The sequence below is a fragment of the Melospiza melodia genome, chromosome 3 (genome assembly GCF_035770615.1).
Source record: "Melospiza melodia melodia isolate bMelMel2 chromosome 3, bMelMel2.pri, whole genome shotgun sequence".
NCBI classification, from domain to species: domain Eukaryota; kingdom Metazoa; phylum Chordata; class Aves; order Passeriformes; family Passerellidae; genus Melospiza; species Melospiza melodia.
The window spans coordinates 67,245,258-67,257,319 of record NC_086196.1 but is presented as its reverse complement, the minus strand read 5'-3'; the positions used below and the strand labels follow the sequence as shown (position 1 = coordinate 67,257,319).

Genomic DNA, 12,062 nt, shown 5'->3' with positions numbered 1-12,062 from the left:
ACTCTGAATTAGCTTCAACTACTCTCAAAATCTTCAGTATGCCAGAGGACCTGGGCATGACATAGATAAAGAGATAATGTGATGGTATTCCAGAGCACAACAGAATACATTTAAACTTCCTAGCCAAGACTCATCATGCCCTAATTTTATATTGTCTGCTAGTCTGACACCCTTTGCAGAATCTTAAAGTTGTGGTTTGACCTGAAACGAAGGGAGTATTTTTCCATTAAATCAGACAGTGCAGCTAAGCCAACCTATCAGACATTTGCTAATCTGGCTTTGACCCAAGGGTCAGCTGGCTCAGGGATCCAAGCAAGCCAGGGGCTGCTTGCTGATGCTCAGGAGAGAGGGTTGAGTTTGTGGGATTTGGATTTTGGGGGTATGTGTTTTACAGTTCAGCTCTGTGGGTAGTGTGCCATAGGGTCAGGCATCACAGTGTTGTCAGCAGGAGGAGGAGGAGGATGGAAATGTGTGGTGTGGATGAGAGAAGCATCACTCCTTTTGGCAGTGATGCTACTGTTGGCTCAGCAGTGTCATTGCTCTGCACCCCGAACTCTTGAAGTCACTCTGGGCTTTGCTGCACATTTCCCACAGTTTTGCCTGAACAGATTCTTTTGAGAGGCTTACTGCTGTCAAGCAGAATTTGTTAAAAATGAAATACTGCTCTTGTGCCTTATATAAAGTCCTATTACTTTTGGGGTTTTGTTATTTTTACAGTTATTAATTTTTGCAGTTATCTTAAGAATTCAGGACTCAGTCATATTAATGTCTTGGATTTTTTCCGTGCTTGCCTGATGCATTGAAAGCAAATCATGCTGTCTTATGACAAAGCAGCCTTACCTTTGGAGCTGCTAAAGGGCTTGGCAAACATAAAAGATGTTTAATAAAAGCTTCAATCTTGAATATTAGTCCTTTTAATCTTAAATGAAAAAGAAAAGGAAATTAAAAAGAAGAGGAAATTGCATAGTTCTTTGTCAAAGCCTGCCTAAGGTGGTAGCTGAAACTTCAGGCATTTATTACTCCCACATGATAACAGTATTTCATATATAGAATGAATGAGGAAAGTTAAAATTCATTCATGTTGAACTACTTAAAAATTCTTAAATAGTATAGATTTTTTCACTTTTATTTCATTGATGTGGGAAAATTAAAATGTTTCTGAATACTTTCCTTAGCACTTCATGTCATTATTTAGTAAATTACCTACAATGTAGCTTATTGGCATTGTAACAAGTTTAACAAGCTTCCTTTGTTATTCTTCAGAGAAAATAAAGTTCTTACTCCACCCACTGAAAAATTGGAAAAAACAGCTTTAAAGTTGAACTCTCTTTGCCATTTTGCTTGAAAACAAGAAGATAGGGCAATTCTGAGTTGGCTTCTTGTGCTGTATAAAACAGTAGACAGTGCATAATTTTTTTAATTGAAGTCAGAAACTGTAAGGGAAGAAGATATTTCATATCTGATAATCAACAGCCCTCTTGATCAATTGGGCACAGAGTTTTTTGGGGTGGGGGTAAAATTTGAGGGGGGAAAATTACAACTAACTCCTAGACCTTATCAGAAACTCAAATCTGATTTTAAAAACATGGTACCTTTGGCATATTTTATAATTCCTTGCTTACCTTTTGTTCAGCTTTTCATGCTGATGTGAATTGTCTGTTTTATTATGGAAATCTGTAATGTCTTTATGTTTTGTTAAAATAATTTTGTTTAGAGTCTCCCCCATCCCAAATTTGATCAGTGTTTTTCATCTAGGAAATGTTGTTATTCTTTTGTCTAGACATATCTGTGTCATTCTTTTGACTTAAAACCATATTGGATTGTACTTAAGCACTTGACAGCACTTACATCTATGAAACTTGCCCAGGCTGGGTTTCTGTGCAGAGTTTCAATAATCAGTTATCTTCTTTGAATTACACAAATACCAAGATTTAAAGTACAAGAAGTCAAACAAATGAAACCACAGAAGAAACCAGTAGGACCACAATGTGCAGTACCTGGATTTGCCTTGTGCTTCAGTATCACTGTTGCATTTAAAATGTCTGTGCATGAATACAGTATTAAGAGTTGCCAGTTTAGCAGCAAACTTAAAGATAAGGTTTAAACAAGACTGAGATTTTGAACAGGAAACAAATGTTAAGCCCCACAATGTTATCCTGGCTGAAACTGAGGGTTTGGGAGAGCAGAGTTGGGGGAGCAGCATTAGACTAGCAAAATATTAATGACATTTAATGCAATACACGTTCCATTTTCCATCTGAATTTCTGTCTTACCTTTTGTTCATCTTGCCTTTTCTCACAGCTTTATAGATTTTATTTTTGTTCCTGAATTGTCTGTTGATTTGTTTCCAAAACCACCATTGCTGAATATCTGCTCTGCTCTTTCCTAGGAGTTTGGCCCGAAGGATCAGATGGGACAGACATAAATGCCCTTGTCAGATCCCATAACCGAAAAGTGATAGCAGTGGCTGATGATTTTTGTAAGGTCCATCTCTTTCAGTATCCCTGTTCCAAGCCAAAGGTAGGTCTAGACCAGTCTAGTCCATGTGCTTGTTTACCTTGCCTGAAGCTTTCCTTGCTTCCAGCATAGTTGTTTTGGAGCCTGGCAGGCAAATACGACTTTTATAGTAGTACCCCCATTAATTTTACATATAAAATAGAAAGTGTAAAACAGTATAGATATAAAAATATATACCTAAAAGAGAAGTGTTAATTTTTATCCTTGAATTCTGGAGACAAGGCATGATGCTTTGTGTTTCCTGGCCTTAGTGTGAGGTCCATTACTTTTTCTATAAAGATCTAAATCTGTTCCAAGTTGCAAAGAAGAGCGGAAGTATTGTGGGAAATCTAATATAAATATAATTCCTTACTCTTTTGTGAACTAAGATCTCTCTTGAAGGGCTAAGCAAAAATATTAGTGGTTTTAAATTTCCGTATCATGTGCTCTTCCAGCCAACATGTGATTTATCTTTCTGCTTGTTTTCAACAGGCCCCAAGTCACAAATACAGTGCTCACAGCAGTCATGTGACAAACGTCAGCTTCACCCATAGCGACGGTCACTTGATTTCAACTGGAGGGAAAGACATGAGCATTATTCAGTGGAAACTGGTGGAGAAGGTGACTCTGCCACCAAATGACATTGTCCTGGATATCGGTGCCACCAAAGTGCCCATCCCTGCCAGTGAGAACGTCGTGCAGCCTCCGGCGCATCTGCCCCAGCCTTTTAACGAAATGAACCAGAATGAAAGCGTAACTGGCAGCTCTCCGGCTTCCTTGGAGAGCAACTTGGAGCAGTGTGCGGAGCAGAGCGAGGAGCAGAGCGAGGAGCACAGCGAGGGCAGCAGCCTGGACCCTGCTGAGCCCAGCTACGAGGAGCCCTCCAACGAGCTGAGCGAGGAGCACAGCGAGTCCACGGTCACGGAGGAGCAGCAGGATAACTCGCCGCTGTCCTAGTGCTCCCAGCTCAGGTGGTTCTTGTTTCCCCGTGGTGTGCGTGCTTTCATTGCAAGGGTGAGGGTTCAAATAGGGAAGAGTAGCTGAGATTCATGACCACTCCAGATTTTGAGTTTCAGTGAGATTTTTAGTCTGAGCTTCAGTTCAATGTGTGGAACCATCCCAAGGGCCTGGCTTGATGGTCTGTAGCAAGATCTGGTCGCGGTTAGTAGTGGACATTACTATAGATCCATTTCAGTTCTGAAATTGCTGTCAGGAAGTGGCATGAAATACATACTGGAAAAAAGGTTAGCTCTGAGAATTAGCTGAAGTAGACCACCTTAACTACGTGGAAGTGCTTTCCAGAAGAACTGAGCTGATGGGAAGCGCTGAGCTGTTCCAGCTGGGAAGCACTGTGCTGCTTTTTCCAGGTGCAAAGACAAACAGAATGAAAAAAACAACCAAAAAGCTCTTTGTAGGGCTGTTTTCCTTTTTTTTCCTTGAGAAAAACAGAGGAAAAATAATGTAACAATGCCACATGTATGGCAATGCCTTCTTGATCTAAAACATATGCAATTTTCTAACACTACTAATTCCTCGTGGAGTCTGGATGTGTTCAAAGTTGGTCTGCCCTGGGTGCTGCTAGTTCTAAGGTAAATCCTGTCGAGGAACGGTGTCGACTGTTCCATTTTCACAGACTCTTAACTCTAGCAGACTAACCAAATACTGGCATGTTTCACTTTTCATGACCTGAAAGTTGACTTAAACTATAGGACATAATTGTCTCTTCAAAGAATTGCTTGCCTTGAGAGTCGGAAAGTTGAGAGAATCTTTTACAGTGACTTTGATGTGAACAGCAGAAGAAGCATGACAAGAACACAGAAGTCAGATGGGCTCCAGAGTTAAACTTTAAGCCTTCAATCAGAACTTGCTCCATCCCTAGTATGAAAAATATAAATACAGTTAACTTAAATTATTAAATTGGTGCTTAGAATTAGTGAGTTGATACATTTTTCTTCTGAATTTTTAGAGGTAATTCTTAAAAATCGTTAAACTGCAATCTCTACTTTCTTTTTTTCCCCTGGCTCCTTTAGCAGTTGTGATATAAGCATACAGTAATTTAGATGATGATGATGATGTGATTTTTTTTGTTTTCCCTAGACTTGCTTATCTATTGTTTTTGTGATTTTATTTCCACCCCACCCCTCCCCAGGTTGCTGTAAGCCATGGAGCTCTCATGTGGCTATACCTGGCCAGTTACGGGATATCTTGGCATTTGTTATGCATTTGGAAAGTACTTTTTTTTTACAAAGTTTGTCAGATAGCTACATTTTTTTCTTAAGTGCATACATTTCCTACTTTAAAAAAGATATAGATTTACTGGCAGATATCCATTTCCTATGTACTTGTTTATATTTTGATTACATAGAATTTTCTTTTTTTAAACTTGCTGCATTGTGCTGGTATTTTAGTTCTTAGTTAGAATCTCATGTTTAGAAACTTTGGATGAGTTCATAAGTCTTAATTGTGCAAACGTTTACGTGATTGTGCCATTCCAAAGTGCATCAAAACTGTCATTCCCTTTCTAGTATCTTCTCAGGAGAAATGCTACAGATCAGGTATTTAGTCATCATTTGGAAAGATAAAAACAAATGGACTCCCAAAGGACATTTAGAACATTTATATATAAAATATATAAATATATATATACACACACATATATATATAGAAAAAAAAATATCCTCTTGTTTACAACAGTTCCAGAGAACCTCAAAGTAGTTCCCTTCAGATGGAGGGAGATATGGATTCCAAGCAACCCATCTGTTTAAACTGTGCTCTGTACATAGAGTTTTACTGGAGAGCTCTAGTATGCCTGACTTGCAAATCTGCCAAATAGCAGCAGTGGAAGGTAAAGTTCATCAGCTCATCAAAGTTCTTGGTTACAAATGAGGAATATGCTGTAGGTTTAGAAAATAATCTTTAGTAAAGGAGAAGGGATAGTAGAGCTAACGAGGCACAGAGAGCTCTCTGTCATTTTTATGAACTCCACATAAGCAACACATTTCTCTTTGGAACATCTGTCACCTGGGGTTGCCATGTAAGTGAGAGTTAGAGTTGTGATATTCTTGTGTAGTTCAGAAGACTCTACTAATATGCAAAAAGCCTTACAGCTTTCAATTGCTGGCAACTACTGTTTAACAAATAATTAAATCTGTGATAATGGATGGAAATGGGATTATGTAACTGTAGATGTTTTAGAAAAATAATTGTGAATGAATTATGATTAAGAGTGTTTCATGTGAAGATGTTTGAGCCATTTCTATCTATCATGCATTCCTGTCTTGAGGCAGAAAACTTTGAAGATTAAAAAAATAAAATAATCAAAATAAAATATTGCAGTGTCTTTCTCCATATCTGTTCTAGTTCCTTCTGTACATAAAGTGGATGCTGCCGTCACAGTTGCAGTGTCTGGATTTGTGATTTTGAAAGAACTTTCTCAATGTATGCTTTTTTGATAACTTCCCAGGCTGCCTAAAAATAAATTAACTCAGCATCATGTATACTATTGTAAGATCTGAATATTGCTCTTGTTTATGTCTCATGAGTTCTATGACATTTCCGTTTTTCATGAACAGCTGGCATTATCCTTCTGTAGGTAATTGATGAGTGGCAGTGTTACAGACAGATTTTTGTCCTGCTGCAAAGTGCAGTCTTCCTTCCAGGGTTCTGCCCAGAAGCTTTCTTCTGTAAGTCAGGAGAGAAGTACAAACTTACTTTGGCTATAATGTATTAAATACCCCAATGTTTCCCCATTCCTCATAGTCTCTGTCCAGCTGCAGGTGCAGAAGGTCACAATAGTCTGTATGTGAGATTCCATCTTTTCAAAGGCTTTGAATCATTCCATTTCTTGCATCTGGTTTCTGCCCTTTGCAAAAGGGGAGGGTGAGTACCAGAAGGAAGAAACCGGCAAGAAAGACAAATACCTCGTGTTTATCCTCACTTAAAGGAAAAGCAAACAAACACCACCATTGCCACCCTGAGTGGGGCTGGAAACCTTGACTCTTCCACCAAATTGTCTGGAGAATGCTGACACCAGGAGAATGTTCTGCCATGAACAACAAGCAGATGTCCCGAGGTCATGCTCTGCTGTCCCCAGCACACCTGCAGCTGTGGAGTGCTGAGCTTTTCTATGCTCTGCTCCCTTTTTCTCCAGCTCAAGGCTTTTGCTGCCTCCTCTCCTGGGATTCTCAGTAAGGAGTCTTCCTGAAGAGCAGGTGAGCTGGTGTTTGAGTCCTCCTTAGTGAGGCAGCTGGGACACGGCTTCCAGGTGCCCACTCTGCTCACCTGGGTCAGCAGCAGCTGCTGTCACTTCAGAGCTGCAGTGATGGTGTTTGTGCTGTGGAGATGAAGCTCAGGGTGGAAGCACTCCTGAAGCATAAAACTATAACTGCAGGATGGAAAACTTAATGTCCATAATAAAATGTTTGTATGGTTTCATAGTAAAACACTGGAAACATAGTAAAAAACATAGTAAAAAACATAGTTAAAGAGTGCCATGCTTATGGATTTCTGCGTCCATATGGGTGAATCAGATAAAGTGATACTGGGTTTTGTGAATATAACCACGTATCCATATGGGGTTTTATTTTCTCCATGGAAGCTTCAGGATAGGTGAGGAACAGGCTGGGTAGTGGTGAGTGATGATTTTCTTTGGTTTCATCTGGCTCATCTATATATTATTTGTTATATAAATAACAAGTACTTGTTTTTGTATATGATGCATCTCACGGTCTACCTGCTTACTTTTTTAGTCATCCCTAGAAAGCAATAGTTCTGATTTTGTCTATGAAAATGAACAAAAATTTTATTTGGATTGTTATATTGATTAGTCTGCACTGAACAACATGCTGTGTTTTCTACTTTGTACTTCACTGCATAAGATGTTTCCTTCAGTGGAGTATTTCAGTTGAGTCAGGATGAAGTAAGTAGAATGTCCTTGTGAAATTTAGTCTTGGTCAAACCAGACAACCAAAAAATTCTCATTTCCACAGCCTCATGCTAATAAAATGTGGGCTCCTGGCAGTGGAAGGGTTACTTTTACATGAGGTGGATTTTACTTGAGTGATATTTGTGCTGCATGTTTGCTTTCCTCCTGAACAAGTCCAAGCCCATTGCCTAATCTTTATTTCTGACAGATGTTTTATGTACTAATACTTTAATCAACTGAGAATTAAAAACTTCTTACAGTAGGATTATACCCTTTAGAACCCTGGCCAGTGTGCACATTTTAATGTATTTAACACACATGGGGTGGCTTTGTGTGCAGATACATGTATGCAGTCATCAAACGGATAATGGATATGGGTGCTCTAGGCCTTTTTTTTTTTTTTCTGGCTTGAAAGGCAGATGTGGCTGACTTCACAGTTAATTAAGAAGGTTTAGGAGCACTTCTCAACAGAATGGTAAGGCAAGAGGATTGGGAGAGGAGGGGCAGTGGTGGAACTGGTTTTACCAGAGCTGTTTCCTATGCTGGTTCCCCACCACACACCTCAAATTTCCCTCTTCTAGTTTTTGTCTGTGTGCTAAAGTCTATAAAAACTTTTCCCTTCTATTGCCTGATTAAAAGGTGGGTTTGAGGAAGGAAGTTTATGAAGATTTTTGCTGAGTTTTACTTTTAACAAATGATTCTAGAAAACAGCTTTCTTTCAAAAAGTTCTTCCAGGGAACCAAAATCTACAAACAGCCTACATCTTTAATGGATGTCCTTGTGATTTTTACAGCCCAGTATCCTTTTCAGTAGGGGGGCTCTGGACACTTCCCAGCTCTCACTAATTCTCTAGCAGGGCTGTCCCTTGTCAGCAGCCTCTGCTGTGTAGCTCTGTGTGGGTCACATTATTTTTGCTCTCAGGTAACCACCACACTTGTTGGTTCCTTGTAAAAAAAAAACAAACAACTTTCTGTAAGTTCCTGTAGGCTGTCCGAATCATAGTTACCTTGTCCCAGCTTTATCTTTTGAGATAAATCTTTTAGGTTCCTAACTCTAGAACATGCTTTTGTCTGGTGAGCCCAGTGCTCCAGAGAGCTCCTGGTCTGCTCTGTTCCCTCTGTGGATGTTCCAGCAGTGCCATGTTTCTGTCGGGCATTGCTTGTGTTGCCAGCTGACCTTGCTCTGAATCCACAGCACCAGGCTCCTCACCCTGCCTACATCGCTGCCCTCCCAGGCTGCAAGCAAGAGGAGACATTTGCTTTTAGGGCTGCTTCAGAGTTCTCTCAGCTTCCTTTAAATGCTCTCTTGTCAATCCACTTAGCATCTGTATCTCTGTGTGTGTGTCCCCTTTTTATCCCCTTCCACAGGTCTCCCCCCTCACAGTTCAGTCCTTGCACTGGCAATAGTATTCTTCCTTTTTAAGTCTGTTCACACCCTGCTGTGCACCTACAGCTGCATGCAGGAAAATCACAGAAGAGGAAAGTCATAGGCTGTGTGCATCAGACAATGGATACAGCTTCAAATGCTATTTGGATGTATGTATAAAAATTCCTGGAATTCTGTGCTCTGACAATGAGTGTCTCGGTTGTTGGGGGGACACTGACAATGGAGCTGAGAACTTACAGAACTATGTATTTCCTAAGTAAAAGGAGCTTGGAGCTAACCTTGGTGTTGTTGCTACATCAGGGAGGCCTGGGGGCTGACCTCATAGCTCAGGAAAACAAGGCAAAAACCCCCAGAAACAGACAAAATTATAACCAAAGATTTTGGCTTTAGCAGAGCAGGCAAAAAGTTTTCCATCTGACAGCAAACAGAGCTGTGATGTGTGTGCACAGAGCTGCCCACTCCCTGTATGCCAAAGCTGCTCTTGCTGCATTTCCTCTGCTCCAGAGTGGGTATGAGCAGTACCCCTCTATCAGTGGGCACTCTCTTTTCTCTGCTGCTACAGACCCTCCCCTGGGCAGAATTTCTGTGGAAAACCTTGTTTTCAGCATTGTGTTGATTGGAATTTTTACTCTAAGAGCCAGACAACGCAGAATTGAGAGCAGAGGGAGAGGCAACATCTTGTCCAGACACAGGTGTCCTCCAGTGCTAATGCTAAACAGAGATTTTTCGTGCCTGTTTAATGTGAAATGGCTGTTGTATAGACACGGCTTCTGAAAGGATCCCATTTACCCCAAGTCTGGCAAAGGGAAAATGAAATGTCAATTGAGCGTGCAAAGCCGGGTTTCTTATGTCAAAAGTTGTAATGCATTTTTAGATTGATTCACAAATCAGGAGATCTGCAGTTCCATGGGTTTTCTGCCAGCTGGGAAGGAAACAGATGTGGAGCATTTTAAACTTTCAAAAAAGCATACCTATGAGGGATTTTTCAAGACAGATGTCCATTCCACCCTTTGCCAGGACCATATGGATATGCTTACATTATATTTTGTGGGGGTGTTTGTAGAAATTCTGCTTATGTTGGAGTATTTTGTATTAGACTCAATAATTCTCTAGGGAAAAAGACAAAACCAAAACCACAAACTGCTTGAATAGCTATCTTCCAAATTGCTCTCTCAGTGGCCTTCCTAGGGTTGTACCTCTGAAACACCTTTCTCCGAGTAGACCTCTTGCTCTGATAGATTTTCTTTCAATTATACATAACATTTCAGAATGTTTTTTTTCTCTCTTAAGAATAGGACAACCTTAAGGTTATTTCCAGCAATTAAATCAGAGTCATTCTCCCTATCAGCAAAGAGGGGAACAGCTTCAGCATGCCTAGGACTTGTGTCTTCAGAAGCTTTTGACTAAGGCTTCAGCTGCCCAGGTGATGTTTCCCTGTGCTGATGCTGCACTTGGAGGCTCCAAGGGCTGGCTGTGTCCATGGGCTGTTCTGTATCCTTATGGAGGCTCCAAGGGCTGGCTGTGTCCATGGGCTGTTCTGTATCCTTATGGAGGCTCCAAGGGCTGGCTGTGTCCATGGGCTGCTGTGCATCCTTATAGAGGCTCCAAGGCTGTGTCCATGGGCTCCCGTGTATCCTGATGGAAGATCCAAGGCTGTGTCCATGGGCTCCTCTGTACCCCTTTGGGAGTGGCAGGAGGTGGCTGTGCAGACTCTTCCACCCCCCATTCCATGGAATGCTGACAAGCTCATGTGTCTTGGTGAGCCTTGCCATCTTCATTGCCAACCCAGGTGGTGTTCCTGCAGCAGTTTCACTTCCTTGGATGGCTTTCTCCTGGAGTATTTGCAGTTTAGCCACAGCATGCAGGCTATTGCAATCCATAAATTTCTCAGAAAGGGAAAGGAGAGGATTTGGTATGCAGCCTTCTCATTTACTGCTTTGATTTTATTTTTTTTCCTTCATTCCTCCACGGATTTAAATCTGTTTGACTGGAAATGAGTGAAGGAACACTTTGACACAAAGACTGACGCAGGTTTGACTGGAAAGTTTATTCTTAAGTTCCCCCCATCACTTTGGAGCCTGACCAACATCAGAGATTTTAATGTCACAGATAGCGTGATAGAAATTCTGGCTTAGCTGTGCTGCAAGGAAAGATCAAGGGGAACTATGGCCTGTGTCCCATTTTTGGGTCCTGAATTATTGCCAATTATAATATCTCCCGCTGCAAGCACTGTCTCCCCAGAATCAGCCTGTGGGAACTGATCAGAACTCTGCAGCAACGAGCAGAAGGAGGGTTTGTGCACAGGGGGAAGGGCTGCAGATGGGGAGAGCTGCCATAAATGGCTTAGCTGACAGTCCAGCTTTTTGCTGAATTGAAAACTTGTCTCTCTGGAAATCATGGGAATCGGCTTATGAGTTTCAGGCTGGATGCATCTGCATGGGGCTGTGTGTGCAAAGAGCTTGGCCTGGGGGTGCTGTGCTCTGTGCACATGGTCCTGCTGCACATCTGATGTGCCACGTTGCTGTAAAATATGGAAAATTGAATGGAATGTCCATGGAACAGAGGGAATGAGTATCGTGTGCAGAGTAATAAGCAAGGTTTTGATCAGCCCAACATGCGACCCTTTTGTCACCCTTATCCTGATTTGTTTGTTTTGCATTCTTCCTCCACATTTTCAAAGGCCCTTCAGGAGGTTTCTTCCCAGTAGTTCTCGAGGAGTTTCTGCTCAGAGTGATTTTCAGGGCAGAGCCCCATTTAAACAGCAGTAAAGTGCACCATTGTTCTGTCCTGTGATCCAGAATCAGTCAGCTACAGGCGATGGAGCAGGAGATGAAACATTGCAGGAGTGAGGCTCCACAGGTACTGGCTGTGGTTGTGCGAAAAAGCTCATCAAAACAGTGGTACCAACTAAAAGCCCAGTGCAGTACAGGCACACCCTTTCTGCTGCAGGTATTTAGGTGTGATGATTAGACTTGTTCCCCTTAAGTACTTCCTTTGGCTGAGTAATGCTGATGCTTGCTTCTCTTTGATTCACGTGCAGCAACCACTGCCCATGTATATATATATACATATATATATATAAAAAAATTAATGTAATTTTAGTTCTTGGCCCCTGACCTGTAGTCCTGCATGGGAACTTGCAGCTTTTTGTTGATATTCATTTGGAAAAAGAACCTCCTCTTCTTATCATGAATATGGAAGTTTCACACTAGGCAAATTCTAATCTACCATTAAAAATAGTGACGGGCACAAACCT

The 12,062-nt window shown here is 41.2% G+C and overlaps 1 protein-coding gene across 6 annotated transcripts in view; it reads left to right on the top strand.

Annotated features, from left to right (window-relative positions):
* EML4 (EMAP like 4) overlaps window positions 1-6,012 on the top strand; it is a 147,347-nt gene extending 141,335 nt beyond the window's left edge. For all 6 annotated transcript variants that reach the window (XM_063152099.1, XM_063152103.1, XM_063152104.1 and 3 more), the window contains 2 exons: window positions 2,390-2,520; window positions 2,989-6,012. In XM_063152099.1, the coding sequence (XP_063008169.1) occupies window positions 2,390-2,520; window positions 2,989-3,453 (596 nt within the window). In that variant the 3' untranslated portion in view covers window positions 3,454-6,012. The remainder of the gene's footprint in view (window positions 1-2,389; window positions 2,521-2,988) is intronic.
* Window positions 6,013-12,062: the final 6,050 nt, after the last annotated feature.